This window comes from Eucalyptus grandis, chromosome 3, assembly GCF_016545825.1.
Source record: "Eucalyptus grandis isolate ANBG69807.140 chromosome 3, ASM1654582v1, whole genome shotgun sequence".
NCBI classification, from domain to species: Eukaryota; Viridiplantae; Streptophyta; class Magnoliopsida; order Myrtales; family Myrtaceae; genus Eucalyptus; species Eucalyptus grandis.
This window is the reverse complement of record NC_052614.1, coordinates 64,355,355-64,377,193: the sequence shown is the minus strand read 5'-3', so window position 1 is coordinate 64,377,193 and position 21,839 is coordinate 64,355,355. Positions and strand designations below refer to the sequence as shown.

Sequence of the window (21,839 nt, the reverse complement as noted above, 5' to 3'; positions counted from 1 at the left end):
GTGGAAAAAAGGTCAAGAGTGGGGACCGTGACAGAGGCCCACTGGTGTCGCTAGCCTCGCCAATATTGGAAGGGGGTCGTTAGTGAAGCGTGTTCTCCGCTCCGGTGAAGAGTCAAGCAAGGCGGAGAAGAGCGGGAAACACGGAGAGTCGCGCACCGCTCTCGGTCGAAGTCTCTTTTGCAGCATCAGTCTCCTCCACCTCCCGCCCCCCGGGGCCAGGGAAACCGAAACCTACGCCATTGAAGCCCTCGCCAACACAGAGTCGCGCTGTTCTTGATAGGCTTCAACTTTCTTGTTCTGGATCTCTCTCTCTCTCTCTCTCTTTCTTTCCCTGCTCCTTCTTCCGCTTTTATGTTCCTCTTTTTCTCGCTATCTGAACGAGAGTTGCTTGGGTTGTGGCTCTCTTTATATACAGCCTCTTGGGTTTTCGAGGCTAGCTGCGAAATCTCTCGTACGCCATTTTGGCTTTACCGTATCGAAAGAAACCAAAAGATGGGCTGGTGCACACATAGCAATGCTTTGCTCGTCCCTATCTTGTTTTTCTTCTCCTTCTACCCTTTGGCCTTCTCCAAGCTGTCATCACCTCAGATAGAAGTCATGGTCGATCTCTCCCGGAAAATCCCGAGTTCTGACTTATCGCGGAACAGCACCGAAGACCCGTGTGAATGGAAAGGGGTCACGTGCGGTTCGGATAACTTCCGTGGTCAGGCGCTCTCTCTCTCTCTCTCTGGGCTGTCTCTCGCTTCCCCCGGCTTTTTGCCTGTGACTTGCCAGATTGGTTCTTTACAGGTTCTTGATCAGTCTGAACTCCCTGATGCGTGCATCACTGGTGGGCTCAGGAGGTTGAACTTCGGCGGGAGTGCGCTGGTGGGTCCTTTGCCTTCTTTTACTGGTTTTGTTGGGTTGGAGGTCTTGGACTTGTCTTACAATAAAATGAGTGGAAGCATTGGCTCAGAATTAGATGGGTTAGTCAAGTTGGGGAGTTTGAATCTTTAGTATGAATATATTCAATGGGTCAGTCCCAGTTGACCTGTTCCGGGTTCTGAAGGAGCTCCAGCTTTCGGTGAATGGGTTCGAAGGTGAAATCCCTGAGGGAGTCAAAGATTATCGGAATTTGGCGCTGCTTGATCTTAGCGCGAACCAGCTTTCAGGCTCTGTCCCGACAGACTTGGGGAGCTCCCAAGGCTGGAAGTGCTGGTTCTGTATTCCAATCTTCTCGGCGGAAAAATCACGAATAGTCTAGCTAATATCACAACACTTTCCCGTTTCTCTGCGAACCAAAATAACTTTCAGCGGCCCAAAATAACTTTAATCTGAGTGGGTCTATTCCGCCCTACCTTTTATCACAGCCAAATTTGCAGTACGTAAATTTGTCTTACAATCGGTTGGATGGGTTGATACCTAAAAATCGACCGCCTCTCATGTTCAGGTTGAGACTGGGTAGCAATTTATCTAGTGATACGATCCCTTCTGATTCAATGGGAAGCCTCAAGAAATCGACTTACTTGGAACCGGAAAATAATAGCTTGACAGGAGCAGTCCCTCCTGAACTGGGCAAATGTCGAAGTTTGGTTAGGTTGAATTTGGTGCAGAATAAACTGACTAATCTCTTACCGATGTTGAGAAAATTCCTACCAAGTTAGAGAAAATTCCTACCAAGTTTTGAAATTGACAAAACTTATTAGTTCTTATTTTGAAGAATGATATACTTCTAAGTTTTATCACAGACTCTTGTCAAAATCTATTAATTCTAAAAGCCTTCCCACTGCGACGCAATCCAGACTGAAACCAAATCCAAAATGAAGATATAATTAGACTCAAATTTATTGATCTTGCAATAATGATTCAAAATGAACGCAATAGAAATTTATTTTTCAATATTTGGCTCTCGATGAAGAATCTCACTTACTTTTTATAAATATATTGATGGAATCAATCACAAATTGATGAAATCAATCTTGAAAAAAAAGTTCTTTTTTGGAAAGTATCTATTTATGGAAACCTAAATTATGATCATATGAGTGACTAGAATTAACGGATTTTTTTTTATCTCAATCTTCAAATGGCTATAAGATTTCCTTAATTAATTATGTCCAATGGATTGATTGGAAAAAATTTCTCTGAAAAATGCCAACGGCTAGTAAAGTGTGGATGAATATTTAAGGAGATCATTCGGTCTATTTGAGATAAAGCGTGAAAATTGAAATTCCAAAGTTTGAAACATTTCTAACCACTTGTTCTTCATTGATAGTTCTTACAAATTGTATTCAAGAGAGAGAATTACAAGAAGAGTGACTTAGTGAGAAAAAAAAAAAAGAATCTTCCACTAAGTGTTTGCACTTGAAAAATTGTACTTTTCTATTGATGCCGTAGTGAATTCCAACCGAAAGGTTATCGTCGTGGGAGGGTAGACGTAAGCTTAATATAAGCCGAACCACTATAAATTTCATGTGCAATTTTCTTTTCCCTTAACTCTTTTCATTTCAATTCATTGCATCATTTTTAAGCATTGCAAAAATCTATTTCATCTCTTATTTGATTTTGAATATTCATCAGAAGTCTAAATACTTGTTCATCGATTCTGTTTGGTTCTTAGACTTTGTTCAAAATTTATTTTACTTTTCAAAAAAATTTAAACACCTATTCACCCCTAGATGTTCGTACTCACTTTATCAACCACCAGAGCTGGGAAATCTTAGCAATATTCGAGTCATGAAGCTTCAATTCAACAAGATTAATGGGGACATCCTAGGCCAAATTACGCAATTAGGGAGTTTAGCACAATTGAATACCAGCTAGAATCTGCTGAGGGCGCATTTGGTAACTATTTTGTTGCCGAGAACAATTTCTGATCATAAATAATTCTTTTTTATTCTGTTTTCAGGAACAATTCTTAAGCATTTTAAGTAGTTTAATAACTATCCAAAATTTGTATTATCGGAATAGAATTGCGTTTTGTATTGTTTTGAAAATTGCTAATCCAAATCATTTTCTTTTCATTTTTAAATAATTTTATTACTTTTTTCTTTTTCTTTCTCTTCTTCTCCAAGGTTTGCCGGTCGCCAGCTTTGAGATGATCAATGACCGGCCGGCGAGGGCGCGACCTCGCCGGAGTGTTGCCAGCCTTTGGCGAGGCTACACCTCGTCGGTGAGCCTCGGCCGGTAGGGGAGGCCTAGACGAAGCCCATTTAGCCACGATAAGGCTTGCCTTGCCAGATCTAGCAAGGTCAAGGCTTGCTAGTGGCTGGGCGAGCCTTCGGTGAGCTCGCTTAACCTCGCCCTAGCTAGGTGAGCCTTCGGCAACCTCGTCGAATCTTGCCCAACCGGTCACTTGCAACCGGTGGTGATGGATAGCAACGATGGACGATAATGGTGACAACGGTAGTGATTGAAGAAGAAGAACAAGAAGAAAGAAGAGAAAAAAAAAGAAAAAAAAATAAGTTGGCTTGATTAGAATTATTCTCAAGAACAAATAATTAACTTTTTTTACTTCTTGCTGTTCCAAAATCTACTTCCGGAAATAAAAAAATAGAAATTTATTTCCATAAACAAAAATTTTACCAAATAGATTTTTATTTAAAATCTACTTTCGAGAACAAAGAATAAAAATTTTCACTATTTGGCTGGTTGCCAAATGTGGCCTAAGTGGTGCCATTCCATCTTCCCTTCCAAACTTGAGCACCTTACTACCTTACTATGTTTATTAGAACTCTAGCTAGGGAAAAATCGACTTAGTGGAGATATCCCAACCATGCCACAGGGTTTGCAGATTGTTTTGAACCTCGGTAGTAATCTTTTCGATGGGAATATCCCGATTACATTTTCTCAACTATTTAACCTAGAGATTTTGGATCTCTCAAACCACTGATTTTCAAGTTTGGTTCCATCTCCTTTTCTTCATGTGCTGGCCTTGACATAGTTGCTACTTTCCGATAATCTTCTGACGGGTGTTCTTCCGAAGGTTAGAGACATGGTCAAAGTGGAAGCTGGTGGAAACAAGGACTTCATCAATGGGACAACACTGAGTCATGCTGTCATATTGAAATGAAAATTAGGTTGTGCATGGCAACGTTTCTATTCTAAAGAACTATTTCTTTTCAGAAATAGTTTTCTTCTATTTCTACTCCTTGGAACAATTTTCAAGTAAAATAGCACGTATGGTAATTATACAAAATTTTATTCTTGAATAGAAAAAAAAAATGAATGCATTTGGTACGATCCACAAATTTTTTTTTGTAACATAGATTTTTTTTTTTTTAAAGAATTTTTCTTTTCTTCTTCTTGCTTGCCGGTGCGGGCAACAATGTCGGTCGGCGGGCAACGACTGTGAGCGGCAGTGGGCAGCCAACGGCGCGACAACGATTAGCGGGTGGTGGTGGTTGGGTGCGATGAGCAGAAAGCAAGAACAAGAAAAGAAAAAAAAATGCTTTATTTCTAGAAATTATTCTTGAGAACAAGAAGTTACTTTTTTTTCTATATTTTGCTTTTGTTGCAAATCTATTCCTCGGCTACTTTTTTCATCCGGGAAATAGAAAAATTAGTTGACATTACAAAATGAATTTCTATTCTTTTTTTTTGTTCCAAGAAACAAAAGAACAAAAGAGCAGAGGCATAGAAACGTTGATGTGTGCGCCCTTAGTTTTTGTGCCAATTCTTATTGCACTGGCCTCTTTTGTTTTTGCCATGTTTGTCATTGCAATGGTTGTTATATCAGTATCAAAACGCTTCAATTGCCTCAATGACAACCATTGCAATGCAAATGAAAATAAATGGGTGAGATAAGGTGATAAGAGGGAATGCGAGAGCCCGGTGCTTTTACTTGTTTAAATAACAATTAATATAAAGCAGTGGTCCAAGGATAATGTATATCTTTATGATGAGTAAATTCATTTTGCAAGTTCGAGTAATTCCTACAAAGGATTGGAGTAATGATGTGTGTGAAACTTGAATTTTCAATGTACATGCCATGCAGAATTTTTAAGTCTCTAACTCGTTTGTGCTTGTACGACAAATAGAAAAATGAAGGGTTTAAGAGATGTCCCGCTGCCGACCGAAAAAGGAAAAGAGAGAGAGAGATGTACGACTGAAAGGAAATGTTATGAAGCTCTTTTGTGGGGAGAGACCCGTGCACGGTCTCTCTAGGTAGACTGCAACCTGGGACTTCGACCTCTCTAAAATCAGAGCAGTGGCTCGAATTGGTTGATCGTTGAAGTTTCGTTTATTTCGTAAATAATAAATAATTTAAAAAATATTTTTAAAAAATAATTATTTGTTTCCCTTGAAATAATTAGATATTAAAAGATGATTTCATTGTCGACAAAAATTTATGTTTATGAAAATATTTTCTGTTTATTCATTTTATGAATAATTATTTTTCAGAACATATTTCTTAAATCATTCATTTTCTAAAAAAAACAGAGACAAAAAAGTTGTAAATGCAAAGATGTCAATGAGGCAGGTTTGAATGGCCCGTGAGCATTGGCCTCTTTGAATCTTAGGCTTTGGTTTCTTGCCTATTTACAATGGTTACCGTCCTTCAGCAACTCAAACCTTGCTCGAGAAAAATAATTACTAAAACCTCTAATTTTTTTTTGGTCAGTATTAAAATCTCTATTTTAGCAGGCGTGGAAAAGGGCTATTTCAATTGAGGACAACTTTCTTCATAACACGTATAATTTCATGAAAAATCATGCCTTGCTATGGAGAAAAAAATAGCAAATACTAACACAGATGATATCCTCAAATCAAAAAGGCATATGAAGAGGCTTTTATCAATCGTCATCGATGTTGCGCGATGACAAAAGATGGTTCCTATAGCACATTAAGATATAAAATATTTTTATTGGTCATCCAAGTTTTGTCAAAAAGTACTCGTTGCTGCTAATCACAAGAGGTTACAAATTTATCACTTCAAAACGATTCAAATCTTTTGAGACAATTTCACTCTCTTTCCATACATGACTTTCTTACAAGTCTGGTAAAAGTCAATGATTAATCCCATTTAATCTAGCTACCGAAGATATCTTATATATAAGTTCTACTCCACACATCCTTTCCAATTGCCAAATGCAGAAGAATCACACAAGGAATTTGGACTCCATTTATTTCACAAAAAATTTGATACTTATGAAAAATATCAAAGAAATCATCTTTTACGATAATAGAAATAATTTCTTGGGCTCGTGCCATTTTCGATTGGCTCTTGACACTCCCCGTTGCATTCATTTAACCATATTATCCTTTAGGGATGCCACTCTTGATTTGATATTATTTTTTTCATTTTTTTTCTTTTGTTTCAATTTCGCTAGAGACGAAATTACCCGAGCTCCTCTTAAACAATATATGTTAAGATTAAACGTGGGACACACTCTTGGTTCAAGATTATTTCTTGCATTCTTTTCTTCTGTTTTGATCTTTTTCTTTTTATTTTCCGCTCAGAACAAAATTGGTATGCCCATCTTCCAATATATATTTGGCAGGTAGCTAATGAATCTTCCTGTTAATGAATTGATATTTCTCTTTGTTTTGTACTAAAAAACTATTATTCAAAATATAACGTAAGCATAAATAGGATTGAAAAGAACCATCTGCCAGTTTTTATATGTAATTTATTTTATTATAACATTAATATGTGTCATTACATTGTTGTTCATGTACTTTAATTGCTCAACTTTCATTTTATTCGGTGAACGTAGTCGTCTAACAACCATTTTTTTATGCCATCATTGCATGATGTTTTAAGAAATACTTTCAAAAAAGTTAAAAATATGATAAAGCACAAACAATTATAAACATCCATCATTATCATACAAATGCAAAAGAAAATGCTCTCTTTTACGTTATTACATAGAATGCTATATTCACCCTGATTGCATGTACAACTAGTTGTTGATAAGAAATTATGGCAGCGGTAATAGCATTACTTCTTCTTTTTTCTTTCTCTTTTTCTTTTCTAAAAAAGAGTTAGTGAGAATCCTACTAATAAAAATACAAGTAAAAAATAAACAATCAAAGTGATAATTTCTTATGTTTGTGCACATAAAACTCAAGGCATTTTAAATTTGTTTTGCAAGTATTGGAGGAAGCAAATAAAAAAATTTAGATTGCGGACCTCGATCAAGCTAAAGAGCACCCAAACAATTTTTATCATGACGCTCAAAGCATTCAAATAAAGGATCCCAATCCAACGAAAAGACATGATCGTCCACATGACATAATTTTCTCATATATTTATTATAGCTGGATAGTACTTTGTTGATACCTAATTTAATATTTGATTTAGAGGGAAATTTTGAAAAAAAATGAATTCAAAGAAATTTAACAGTCATGTGATTTTGGAGCCAGTTTTTTGTTGAGAAGTTAAGTGAATATTGAGAAATCTTGTTGAATTTTCCACTATAAATAGTGAGTGCGAAGCCTTGAAATGAGGGGGACTTTTGGGGACTGAGTTTTCGAAACATTCACAAAGAAGAGTAGAGTATCCGTGAGAGGAAAGTCAAAAAGTTTTCATTTTTTTTGCTGAAAAGTAGAAGAGATGAGTGCAGAGAAGATACGGAGAGAGATGACTTGAGTAGACAGAAAAGTGAAAGAAAAAGGGAAAAGGAAGAAGTCTTCTTCTTCGTAGGCCCCCCGCGACCCCTGCTGCCGAACAACGCCCCTGCAGGACCTCCATTGCAGCAGCTCGATCCCCGCGACGCTGCACAAGCCTGAGAACCCGCGCCGGCCACCACCACAGCAACACTCCGCCGGTTTTTGCCGCGACCAGCACAGCACCCCCTGCGCCTCCGCGATCTGCCCGCCAGCGACAACTGCCTCTGCAGCAGCCCGAACCAGTTCTAGTAGTCCGACGCCCCTGCCCGCGACGTGGCTACTCCTCTGCTCCGCTCAGCAGTGATCCCCGACGTCGAGTCTCCACTGCAACCCCGAGCAGCCGACGCCTCTCCGCTGCTCCGAGCTCGAGCCGCACGCTGCTGCTGCTCTGCCGACGCTAGCGACACCGAAGCCTGCCGCCCACCGTCCTTTTTCTAACCCATTAGGTAGTTTTATTTTATTTTTCCTTTATTTTATGTTGTTTTACTTACCTTTTTTTTTTAAATTTCAATATTATTGCATAGGAAGGTGATTTTCATTTTATAAATACTGTAGGCATTATCCATAGGGTTTTGTTTAAAATTACTATAATTATTAATTTGATCCGTAAGACGTCGGATCATTTTTTTTAATTATATTAATTTTTAGGTATTTTGATAGTATCTTAATTTTTAAATCACTATGGATTTAAAATAATTGTTAATTTAATCCGTGAGACAACGGATTATTTTTTCGGTTATTTTAATTCTTATCTTGGTTTTTTTTTTAAAATAATTACTTGTTTTAAAAAGATTTTAAAAAAACACTAAAAAACATTAAAAAATCAAAAAGTATAAAAAAAATCTAAATCTTGCATCAGAGTTTTTTTAGGCTTAGTAAATTAGGATCGCATCATGTTATATCATATCTAGAACCTAGGTACTTAGATCCATACACATTTCATATTTAAGGCAACGCATTTTGATTTTTAAGATTCATATAGAATTAAGATAATTTTCCTTTAATAAAACCAAAACAAAAAAAAAAAACAAAAAAATGTTATTTAGGTTATATAGATTTCATAATGTGCACATTACATGTTGTGCTTTAGTTAGTGGGTCATAGGTTAATGTTTTAATATTCCCGTCGTCTAGTTTTTTAATAAAAAAACCAAAGATTAGTATTGCATCAATTATGTTGTTTTTCTTAATCAGAATTATTAAGTCATTTAAAAAAAAACACAAAAGTCATTTATTTGGTTAGTTAATAGGTTAGTTCATAATTAATCCCATTTCATGTCATCATTGTTAGTATAGGTTGTATATATGTATTAAAAAGTCATTAAAAAAAAATCATAAAAAGAACATGCATATAGAATTACCATGTCATCCATCCCATATCATCTAGCACATGCATATTTAGGATTATGGAAATTAGATTGCACACATATTGTAATTATTCAAATTATGTCACATGAATTGCATCTCATATGTCATTAAAGTAAAACTCATGCATATCAAATTTAGATTAAGATTGCGTATAATTAACATTTTTTAAAAGAAAAAGAAAAATTTGGTGTCATGTCATTTAGAAATCATGTTTAGGGCATGCATTTTTATTAGCATTTTTGTAAGTCTTTCTTTAGAGAGTGGACCTTAATGAAGTTGTAGTTTATAATTTCTTACAATATATCACTTTGGTTGATTGAATGTTATTTCATTGATTGTGCACTTGCATGACCACCATTTGCATGTTAGTAGCTTAGGTTAAAATTAATCAATACTGCCTATTTTTGAAATTAAAATGGTAAGGTACCAAAATGACGTTAGATTTTTCTAGCATAACCATGTCCCCGGACCGATTGAATCTCTAGTTCGCAAAAGTAAAGTATTTTTCCCATATTTTACTTGGGTTTCTAACTAACCCTAATTGGTTAGTGGCGACTCCGAATTGAGTATAATTGCATGTTTAAATGAGTTAATTTCTTAGTATCAAGTCGCGATTGGTAAGACTTGGGAGGGTCTGTGCCAAGTCTTCAGACTTAGTAATACAATAGCCTTCTTTGAATAATTCACTCTAAAAAATTAGGTCGTGATAGCTTTACTATAGTAATGCACATGAACTCTCTTGTAGAAGAAAACAACCCCTGATTGCTTGACACACATTGACTCTCCCATGAACTTGGATCGCATGGTATGGTGTTTCCAAAATTTTATACAATAATTATGTAGAATTATTTGGAAATTTATATCATAGTATCTATAAGTTGAATTAACGTATACAATCTACTAGGACGAGTATAAGGAATTTCATTGATTTTCACGCAATTGATAATTCGGATGAGATAAGTCACTGTAGCTATTCTCAGAATTTGATTTATAATTAGGAAAGAATCGGGGTTTTCAATTGTTGCCGGTACGTGTTATTATTTTATTTTGAATTAAATTACCTTACTATAAAATGATATAGGGTCAAATATCTTGTGGTCATGTGAATCTTCTCAATGAACCAGACATTGAAGCTAAATATTAGGTGAAATATGTATACAAATTAATCAAAATCATTTTTGGCTTAATTTGGACTTGTGTGATCTTAAGATTGATTTTGTAATATTTTAGGTACGAACACATCTTTATCTAGGAGATTTGGATCAACGGGGTAAATTTTCTTCTCTTCTAATTCATTATTCTTATTTTGTTCTTTTTCTTTACTTCACTTGTTTTATGCGTAATCGATAGCACTCATTTCAATTTTAGGTTTAGAGAGTTCTAAAGTAGCTTGATTTTGGTGAAAGGACTCAGGAGCCAATACATTGCACAATGATTTTGTTATTAGTTGCAAAACCAATGTTTCAAAGTGTTTTCATCTTTTAAATTTAATAGATTTATATAATCAATTATTTCTTTTTTTTTACTTGTAATTAATGATGTTTGGGTTGTGTTGGAATTTTGGAGGGTTTTATAAGGATGGCCTTAAGTCTTATGTGCACAAACATAAAAAATTATCACTTTGATTGCTTTTTTTTTTCTTGTAATTTTTTATTAGTAGGCTTCTAATTATTTTTTTGAAAAATATATATATTTTTTTAAAAGTAAAGGAGGGAAAACATGCGGTCCTTAGCTGACCGTTCCTCAGTCTCTACTGAGATGCTCCCAAAAAACAAGTCAAGGAGGGGGCCCACGAGAAGGACCCAATCGGGCAGTGAAATTCACGAAAGCGGGACGTCGGAGGCGAAGTGTGTTTTACGTTCGAGTCAAACCAAGGCGAAGAACAAGGAAGAATTGTCCAAAAAGTCTTAAGCTTATTGCACTTTTGTCAATTCAATCCTAAATATTTTAACTTTGTCAATTGAGTCATAAACCTATGCACTTCTTGCCGATTCAGTTTATCCGCCAATTTTGATTGGAAAATGATGACGTGGATGTCGGCGGTGCCACGTAGGGACTACCGTGCGCGTGGACAATTTTAAATAATATTTTAATAATATTTTTGATTTTTTTTTATTTTTTCTGTTTTTCCCTTTTTCCTTTTTTTTTTTTTTGCTTTTTTCTTGGCCTTTTCCGGTGGCGGTGGCCGACCACCGCCACGGCCGCCGACTAGCCTCGCCCGCCATAGGCGAGGCTCGGCCGGCGAGGAGGAGCCCCGGCGAGGGGAGACCTTGCCTGTGCGCGGCGAGTTGAGTTCCACCCCCATCCCCAACACCACCGGAGCCTAATCATAGCCGGGATCTCGACCTCGCTTGTCGCCGCCATGGACGAGGCTTTGCTCTATATCTGGAGTTGGGCCACCGAAAAGACGAAGCGGAAGACGAACAGAGGAAGTCGTGAGCAGATTTTGGATTTCCGGGTTCAATTTTTCCCTTGTTCTCCCGACGAGCTCGATGAAAATGGGAGAGCTTCAGCATTCGGGTTTCTTCTTTCTTTCTTCCCTAGCTTCCACAGATTTCCCAAAATTCAAGTCGTTTGCGGTCATGTCTTCTACCTTTCGGCCAAGAGACCCGTTGATTTTTTACCCATGTTGCTCTGTAAATCTCCCCAAATTTTATATCTTTTGGCTAAAAGTACAAGAGACCCACTGCCCCCTTCTTTGTCTCAAAGATTTTTCTTGCAAGTTCTTTTTTTTCGAGAGAGATTTTTATTTTTTTCTAATTTTTCCCCAGATTTTTGGTCATTTGCTTAAGGCCAATGACGGGTAAAGATGACCACAAAGATGACCAAGATGGAGGACCATTTCCGGCGGAGACGACGGTAGGGTGGCTTCGGTTTAGATGTGCAGTGTCAGTTGAGATGGGGCGGGCGGGCCGCTCGCCCGCCGGCTGGTTGTGGCCGGTGGCCAAGGCCAAGAAAAAAAAAAGGAAAAAAGGAAAAAATAATAAAAATAATAAAAATAATAAAAACAATAAAAATTCAAAAAAAATTAAAATATTATTAAAAATCATTCACGCGATCGAGTCATATGTGTGGTACCACCGGCGTCCATATTAGTATTTTCTGGCCAAAATTTGCCAGATGGACTAAGTCGGTAATAAGTGAAATTGTTTAGGACTCAATTAACAAAGTTAAAAGGTTTAAGACTAAATTAGCAAAAGTACAATTTAGGATTTTTTGGACAATTCTCCCAAGACAACAAGAACACAGGAGAGAGAGACGTCGCGCACTGTTCTGAGTCAAAGTCTCTCTTTCTCTGCAGCATCGGTCAACTCCACCTTCCTCCCAATCCCAAAACATACGTCACGCGATTAAATCACTTTCTCCCTCTCTGTCTCTTTTCTCTTGCTCCTCTTTTTTCTTGATAGGCTTGTATTTTCTCGTTCTCGACCCCTCCCTCACTCTTTCCCTGCTCCTTCTTCCGCTTTTATCTTCTCTTTTCCCCACTACCCGAGCCAGATATTGCTTGTGCTTTGGCTCTCTTTATATACTCCCTCTTGGGTTTCCGAGGCTAGCTGCGAAATCTTTTACTTCACTACACCACCATTTTTTAGCCTTTTGCCGTTTTGAAAGGAACCGAAAGATACCTAATCACGGGTAGCGCAGTTGGTATGAGTTATCTCCCTCATCATAGAGGTCAAGGGTTCGAACTCTCTTGTTAATAAAGTATTTAAAGTGAGAGGTCCTGGTCAGGCTATCGAATATTGGAGGATCATATAATCCCTGAAAGGTGATCTCTAGCGGTTCTTCGGTAAAAAAAAAAGAAAAGAAAGAACCGAAAGATGGGCTGGTGCGCGAATAGCGGCAATCACCGTTTGCTCATCCCTCTCTTGTTATTCTTCTTCTACCTCTTCTCCTTCTACCCTTTGGCCTTCTCTAAGCTGTCGTCACCTCAATTCGAAGTCATGAGCAATCTCTCCCGGATAATCCCGAGTTCTAACTTGTCGTGGAACAGCACCGAAGACCCGTGTGGATGCAAAGGGGTCACATGCAGTCGGAATAACTCTTCCGTGATCGAGCTCTCTCTCTCTGGGTTCTCTCTCGCTTCCCCCGATATTTTGCCTGTGATTTGCCAGATTGGTTCTTTACAGGTTCTTGATCTGTCCGACAACCATTTGGGCTCACTCCCTGATGCGTTCATCACTTCTTGCGGAAAAATTGGTGGACTCAGGCGGTTGAACTTCAGCAGGAATGCGCTGGTAGGTCCTTTGCCTTCTTTTACTGGTTTTGTTGGGTTGGAGGTCTTGGACTTGTCTCATAATAATATGAGTGGAAGCATTGGCTCAGAATTAGATGGGTTAGTCAAGTTGAGGAGTTTGAATCTTAGTATGAATATGTTCAATGGGTCGGTTCCAGTTAACCTGTCCAAGGTTCTGGAGGAGCTCCAGCTTTCGGTGAATAGATTCGAAGGTGAAATCCCTGAGGGAGTCGCAGATTATCCGAATTTGGTCCTGCTTGATCTTAGCGTGAACCGGCTTTCGGGCAAAATCCCGGATAGTCTAGCTAATATCAAAACACTTTCCCGTTTCTCTGCAAACCAAAATAACTTCGGCGGCCCAATTCCCATTGGGTTAACAAGGTTTCTCAAAATTTTGGATCTTAGCTACAATAATCTGAGTGGGTCTATTCCGCCCGACCTTTTGTCGCAGCCAAATTTGCTGCGTGTGGATTTGTCTTACAATCATTTGAAGGGGATGATACCTAAAAATATATCGCCTAACATGTTAAGGTTGAGACTGGGTAGCAATTCACTTAATGGTACGATCCCTTCTGATTCGTTGGGAAGCCTAGAGAAATTGACCTACTTGGAACTGGAAAATAATAGCTTGACGGGAGCAGTCCCTCCTGAACTGGGCAAATGTCGGAGTTTGGCCCTGTTGAATTTGGCGCAGAATAAACTCACTGGTCCCTTGCCACCAGAGTTGGGAAATCTCAGCAGGATTCAAGTCATGAAGCTTCAGTTAAACAACGTTAATGGGACCATCCCAGGCCAAAATACGCAATTAGGGAGTTTAGCGCAGTTGAATATCAGCTGTAACCTGCTGACTGGTACCATTCCATCTTCCCTTCCGAACTTGCGGAGCCTCACTAACTTGAATTTGCAGCACAACTATCTGAATGGCTCAATACCCGCTGCCATAGGGAGCTTACCAGGTTTATTAGAACTCCAGCTGGGGAAAAATCACCTTAGTGGGGATATCCCAACCGTGCCACTGAGTTTGCAGATTGTGTTAAACCTCAGCAGTAATCTTTTCGTTGGGACTATCCCGGCTACTTTTTCTCAGCTAAGTCGCCTTGAGATTCTGGATCTCTCAGACAACCAGTTTTCAGGTTCGGTTCCCGCGTTATTTACTGAGATGGCGGCCCTGACACAGTTAATACTTTCAAATAATTACCTGTCGGGTGTTATTCCGGAGTTTAGGCAAACGGTCGTAGTAGAAGCTAGTGGAAACAAGGACCTCATTAACTGGACAGCACCGAGTCCTGCTGCCAAACAGAAACGGAAAAAGAAACTCTGTTCCTGTGCTACTTCTTACTGCACTGGCCTCTTCTGTTTTTGCTGCGTTGTTCGTATCAGCGGTTGTTAATATCAGTATTGAAAAGCTTTTGCGGCGTCATCGATGACGAGCATCCGCAATTAGGAGATTTTCTTTTCCCATGCAAATGAAAGAAAAATAAGGCACCAAACGGGTGATGCAAAGTCGAGAAGAGGGAACGAGAATGGTTGTGCTTTTACTTGTTTAAATAACAATTAATATAAAGCGATCTTAGAACAATGAGTCTTTTTATGATGAACGGATCTATTTTGCATATTCATTGTTACGGTTAGTTCCTACAAAAGATCTGCATAATGACGTATGTGATATTCGAACTTTCGATGTAGATGCCACATAATATTTTTAGGTCTTTACTCTATTGAGTGATCTTGTGTGACAAATAGGAAAAAGGATAATGACACGAATAGTTCATGAATTTTTAATTTATTTAATGTAATTTTTTAACTTTAGCCTAATGTGCAATACTAAAGTTCTTTTAGTTGAAATGCAATGCTAAAGCTCAAGGATCACATTTGGGCTTATAAACTAACAAATCTCTTCAACTTTGAAATTCATGTTCATATTCCCTCGTTAAAAGTCACCCAAATCAATCTTGAAAATGGGAGTACACTCGTAGAGCATGAAGGAACTAGTCATATTTGAATTTTGATATTCACCCGCTAAATTACTGGCGCATACCCTCAAATCTAAAAGTAAGTTTTCACGAAGTAGCTGAGAAAAGAACATTTCAAGTGCCAAAACTTGACACAAATGGACACTTAAGTGCCAAAACTTACAAAAGTGACACTTAAGTGCTACATCTGGCGAACTCAGCCAGAAATCTGACGTGTCAATTTTTTTTATTAATTTTCTCACTTATGTGGCTTGCTTGGAAGGTGACTCGACAAAACACACACAAAAACACGTTGTTATGATATAATTCGAATTTTAATGCAAACATTAATTAAATTTAAATTTAAAACAAATAAATAATAATTATTAAAAGAGAGTAAATTTAAAACAAATAAATAATTATTATTGAGAGAGAGAGAGAGAGAGAGAAGGAGGAGGAGGAGGCAGCGACCCTCACCGCCGCCCACCCTGACCCGGGCTAAGTAGTCCGGCTAACCCTCCCCCACCTTTCCCGGTGACAGCGGGGGGAGGTGGCGGCGGCAAGGGCTGAGCCCTCACTGTCGATTGTCTCCCTCATTCTCTCTCTCTCTTTTTTAAATTTGTTTTTATTTTTAATTTAATTAATTATTATATTAATTATTTACCACATTAGCACTAAAATGACGTCGTTTTTACATTATTTAGTCACATTAGCGCACAAAACGACGTCGTTTTACACTAAGCACGCCGTAAAATTGCCATATCAGCATTTTGGCTTGATTTTCTTGTTATTGGCACTTAACTGATCCATTTTACTTTGATTTTGGTACTTAAGTGTCACTTTCGTAAGTTTTGACATTAAGTATCCCTTTATATCAAGTTTTTGCAATCCTGATATCCTTGTGTCCGAAGTAGCTTGGGTGGCAATGACTTTTGCAATTATTCATCTTATTTTATCTACATGTCAAAGATGTCTTATGCATAAGGTCTGCTCGACGTCCTTTCAATTGCCAAATGCTCGACATCCTTTTAATTGCCAAATGAAGACACGAAAGAATCACATAAATAATTCGGACTCTGTCTGTTTTGCAAAGGATTTATTACTTTTGAAAATTGTTTATAGGAAAGTCATTTATCAGGAAAATAATGGATTTTTTTTTTTTTTTTGGTGTTTGCTTGAAATTGAGTAAGGGAAACCTTTTTCGCTACTCAATATGGAAAATGGCTTTTTCTTCCCAACGAATCCGACAATTAAAGCTGATGGTGGGTTTGAAGTCTTGTTTGGGCTTTGACCATTTCATCTTTCCTTAATATTTCTCTTCTTTTCTTTTTCCCTTCTGCGCTCCTTTTACATTGCCCACAGTGAAGCCTAACCCCTCAAATCCTGTCACAACCCAACCGCGATGACCACACCATGGGATGGTTGTTTCTAGCAATGTCTGAGGCATTTAAAGGATTAGTTTTAGGTCGTGGTGAAGGTTCATTGCCCTTGGCCTCATGGTAGGCTGCGGTGACTATCGATTCTTGATGGTGGTTTCGAGCAACGGACTGTGGCCAATGTTAAATGAGCATGAATCATATCAAATACCCACCAATAATACTGACACTATTCCAAATTCAGATCGTCGTGTATAACGCAATAACAACATAAGCAAGTTAATAGTCAGCTAACTCAACTGATGTGCATCATCATTCATCACACATGACGTCACATTGCTGAGCACAACAAAACTATAGCAGCAAACATAAGAAACAGATTTGGAGAAACAAGCGTTTTCAAAAATTTCAAAAAATTACATATGTTTGGATTTTGATATCACAGTCATGTGAGAATTTGGATTGTCTAATCTAAAAGCTTAAATTATTAGATGAAGACATGGTTTTATATTTAATTACTCTAACGCTTTTCCTCATGCTTAGTCTAGTTTTTTTTTCTTTTCTTTTTTTACCTAGTACTAACCGTGGAAATCTAATTGCGGAGACAAATGGAGTCTGGAAAAATTCAAATTTATAGCCTCCAGTTTTGATACCATGTTAAGAATAAAGCAGACAAGAGGAATATGACATTTTAATATATATTAATATATCAGGGGTGAGCATGTTCTAGGTTGGACCGGTCCACTCCTTAACCAAAGACTAAACCACACAATGTTAGTTCTCAATTTTTGGGACTGAGGACCGACCCTATTGAGTCTGAGATCGAGGACTAGATCGACCCAATGAGTTCGGTTAAGTTCCAAGGTCAACTTGGGACCAACCCATAATCTTTTTGTTTCATTTTTTGTACTCCCTGGAAAGGCGATTGAGGACCAAGCTAACCCAACAGGTTCGGCAACAAGCGAGGTCGGCGAAGAGAGGCGAGCGGCGCGGCGGTGAGCATTGAGTGGGGCGAGCATCGAGTAATGAGCAGCACAAGCAACCAGAAGCAATCAAGGTGAGTGTTGAGCGGAAGACATAAGAGAACAATTACTGGAGGATGATGCCGTGAAGAGCTGTTTACGCAATTTTGAAAGTCGTGAGGACTCCTTATAGAGACATTTTCCTCCTTTGGCTATTAAAGAACAATGTAAAATTACTTGGGCTCCTTAAGAAGTCATTTAATGCTGTTGACGCCGTTTAACTTAGTATTTTCTCATTATAAAAAAATTATAAATAATATTTTAAATCTATATACAGTCGGGGTTGATCCGGGTTGGATAGACTCTAAACTCCTAAGACCGAGGATTAACCCATACAGTATTGGTCTAGGGATCCTAGGACCAAGGACTAACCTAGTCCCCCTAAGAACCGGGCTAGGATCGGTAGGGTTGAATCGATCCAAGGTTGATCCATGATTGACCTTAAACTGATGCTCATCCTATATATCATAATGAACATTACATTAGAGTATATATAGGCTTTATGAGACAACTATTTAAAGTAATGTATATCAATTAATTTTGTGGATGATGAAAATATTTTTCATTTATTCATTTTCATAAGCTATATAAGCAATTACTTTTAGGAAAATATTTTTCAAATTATTAATTTCCCGCGAAACAAAACAATCCTTAATGGATAATTGCCAATGGTGGAACTTCATTCAAAATAATACGGAAGAGAGGAATAGAATATTTTAGAATATTTTAATATATCATAATGAAAATTACATTATATTATATATAGGCCTTTGAAACAACTATTTAAAGTAATGTATATAAATCAAGATATGTACAATTAAATGAGATATTCGTGCAATCTTGATTGATATAGATAATCAACAGCACTATCATAATTGTCTCAAACTTAGGATAATATTATATAGAAAATCTTATATCATAATGAACATTACATTAGAGTATATATAGGCTTTATGGGACAATTATCTAAAGTAACGTATATCAATCAAGGTATGCACTATTAAAGGAGATATTTGTGCAATCTTGATTAATATAAATAATCAACAATAATATCATAATTGTCCCAAACATACGATATTATTATATAGAAAATCTTAAGAATCTCCAATATTATATTGTTAACATTAAAGCGAAAGAGAAAATTTATATTTCTCCGTATTGATATCTTTTTTTTTTTTTTTCTAACTCGGTATTAGAGCCATTGTTCCCGTGGAAACCTAAGTACACCGAATGTGAAATTTCTGTCAATGTATCAATATCTTTGTTTTTTTTTTTGTTTTTTTTTTCTGACTTGGTATTAGAGCATTCGTTCTTGTGAAAACCTAAGTGCATCAGGTGCACCCCATGCACCTCGGTACACATCCAAATAAATCCATCCCTATCAATGCTACTCAATAGTGTTTAGTTCATGTGTACGAGTTTCATCTAAGGAACTACTTGATTGAGTAAGATAGTCATGTTTTCATGCTAATTGCACTAACCACGTCATTCAGTTGAGCCTTTTTCATGGAAGTGGCTTTCTTTCGATGCTAGTCGCACAGGTTGCATCCCAGTAACAATTTTCCAAGCCAGCTATATAGGCCACTTGATGCTATGACACCAATTGTATAGATCAGCTCGCTTTTTTATTGTTTCACAAGCTAGCCGTATCGGTCCCCTTTGACTCTCAACCTTTCGCGCGTCATTTCGAGAAGCTAGTACCACCATTAGACTAGTTAGATTGGAAGACGCTGCCTCACACACTGCCCCACCACGATTCAAGAAACTTGATGCCTTGCAGTGTCGTTAGAGAAACAAGTTTTCGTTGCACTGTTTGACATTAATTTAAACTCCAATTGACTACTTCGATGTTATCTTGAGTTTAAGGGGGACATTGAGAATCTTAAGGTTTTCTATAGAATATTATCTTATGTTAGAGACATATTACTGTTGATTATCTATATCAATCAAGATTGCACTAATATCTCATTTGATTGTGCATATCTTGATTTATATACATTACTTTAAATAGTTGTTTCAAAGGCCTATATATAATCTAATGTAATTTTCATTATGATATATTAAAATATTCTAAAATTCTCTATTCCTCTCTTCCGTATTATTCTTAACTAGTTGAATGAAGTTCCACCATTGGAAATTATCCATTAAGGATTGTTTTGTTTCATGGGGAAATTAATGATTTGAAAAATATTTTTCTAAAAGTAATTGCTTATATAGCTTATGAAAATGAATAAATGAAAAATATTTTCATCATCCACAAATAATGTTTAGATATAAATTTTTATCCCTAATGAAAAATTTATTTATTTATTCATCATTTTAAGTTCTATAAGTGATCATGTTTATAAAAATGTTATTCAAATTATTCATTTTTCATGAAACAAATGGAACTTAAATGAACTTGAACCCCACGTCACAAATGGACAGTACCTTAAGACCATGATCAATACCTAAGATTTGAGCTTGTCAAGAAATCAAACCAAACCATCCGCTTGGGATGCTCTCGTCTCTACTCTGTAGCTTATTAAGGAAATATGTTGACTTAATCGATATTCACATAGATTAAGACAACCACAATCATCGACCATGCGAGTTTCACGGATCAAATGGCGATGGTCACATCTCGTCCACGATGGACTTGAAGCAAGAAGTTTCAACTTACGCTTATTAGAGGATGATGAGCAAACAACATGGGCAGTCCTTAAATTTTTTTTTTTTTTAAATTTTATTGCGGTTCTTGAATTTTTTTTTGGGTTCAATCTAATTCCTTTATTTTCAAAAATATGCTTGATTAACACTCCTTCCGTTATGTAAACTGCTGGGTCACATCTATTTTTTTGACATGAATGGTCATGTCCGAGTTTACTGAGTCAAAATAATAATATAAATTGAGACATCGCTTTTTTTTTTTTTTTTTAGTCAAGCGATTTTGCTTTTTCTCTTTCTTTTTTTGGGCCGTAATAATGAAAGAGACGAGCTGAAAGTCATATGGATGCTAGCACGACACACCTCTGTTAAAAGTTTAGAATATTTAATAACCGAATTGAAAGAAAAGTTTATAAATTACATTAAACATTGAAAGAACGATAAGAAACCGTTCATGTCCTTACCCGCGATCGGAGGCCTGCAATATTTCCTGGTAAACAAAGGCGAGAGAGAGGTGGGGAAAAAAGAGAGTCAAGAGTGGGGTCCATGAGAGGGGGCCCATCGGTGTCGCTAGACTCGCCAAAATTGGGAAGCGGACCGTTAGTGAAGCGTGTCGTACGGTGAGGAGTCAAGCAGAGCGAAGAAGAGCGGGAAACCGAAAGCTACGCCATTGAAGCCCTCGCCAACACGCAGTCGCGCGCTGTTCTTGATAGGCTTCTGCTTTCTTGTTCTTGGTCCCTCTCTCTCTCTCTCTCTTTCCCTGCTCCCTCCGCTTTTATCTTCTCTTTTTCCCACCATCTGAACAGATATTGCTTTGAAGTACGAGGATAAAAAAAAAAAAAAATGGTTATTGTAATCCCAGGATGTATAACTGTGTTTTTCGGGAGTCATTCGAGTCCTATTTAAAACACCCGCTGTTGCTGCTAATCAGAAGAGGTTTCAAATCCATCGCTTAGAACGATGCCAATCTCTCCACATTTCTTTCTTTGCAATTCATATTTCTCCAGCTTTGTGTCGCTAAAGTGTGAATGGGACTTTTTCTCATGAGTCTTGTGAAATCCAATTATTCATCCTATTTAATCTACCTGTCGAAGATGTCTTATACATAAGGTCTGCTCGACATTTTTCAATTGCCAAACGAAGACGCAGAAGAACCACATCAAGACTTTGGACTCCGTCTGTTTGAATTTATTACTCCGGAAATTTGTTTTCAGAAAAAGACATTTATCAAGATAATAGTGGTATTTTTCTGGCGTTTGCTTGAATTGAGTTTGGAAATCCTTTTTCACTATTTTATACGGAAAGTGGCTTTTTCTTCCCAATGGGTCTGACACTTACGCTGATGGGGGGCTTGAATATTTCATCGTTCTTTAATCTTTCTCTTCTTCTTTTATTTTTGACTTCTGCGTTCCTTTTACGTTGTGCATAGTGAAGCCTAACCCGTCAAATCCTATCGCAACCCAACCGCGTCGACCGTTGGATGGTTCTTTCTAGCGATGTCTGAGGCCTTTTAAGGATCAGTTTTTGGGTCGCGGTGAAGGTTCATGGCCCTTGGCCTCATATCAAGCGGCGGTGCGGTGGCTACTGATTCTTGACGGTGGTTTTCAGCGACAGTGGTTGGCCACCGTTGAACGAGCATGCATCGTATC

General features: G+C 37.5%; 1 protein-coding gene and 1 pseudogene across 1 annotated transcript; both read left to right on the top strand.

The window, feature by feature from the left end:
• Positions 1-492: 492 nt before the first annotated feature.
• LOC108953972 (probable leucine-rich repeat receptor-like protein kinase At5g63930) lies at positions 493-4,048 on the top strand. The gene is made up of 4 exons (XM_039309915.1): positions 493-892; positions 1,020-1,197; positions 1,430-1,571; positions 3,962-4,048. Exons 1-4 carry the CDS (start codon positions 493-495, stop codon positions 4,046-4,048), a joined length of 807 nt encoding a protein of 268 aa, XP_039165849.1.
• Positions 4,049-12,778: 8,730 nt separating this feature from the next.
• On the top strand, positions 12,779-14,621 carry LOC104452285 (annotated as a pseudogene).
• Positions 14,622-21,839: the final 7,218 nt, after the last annotated feature.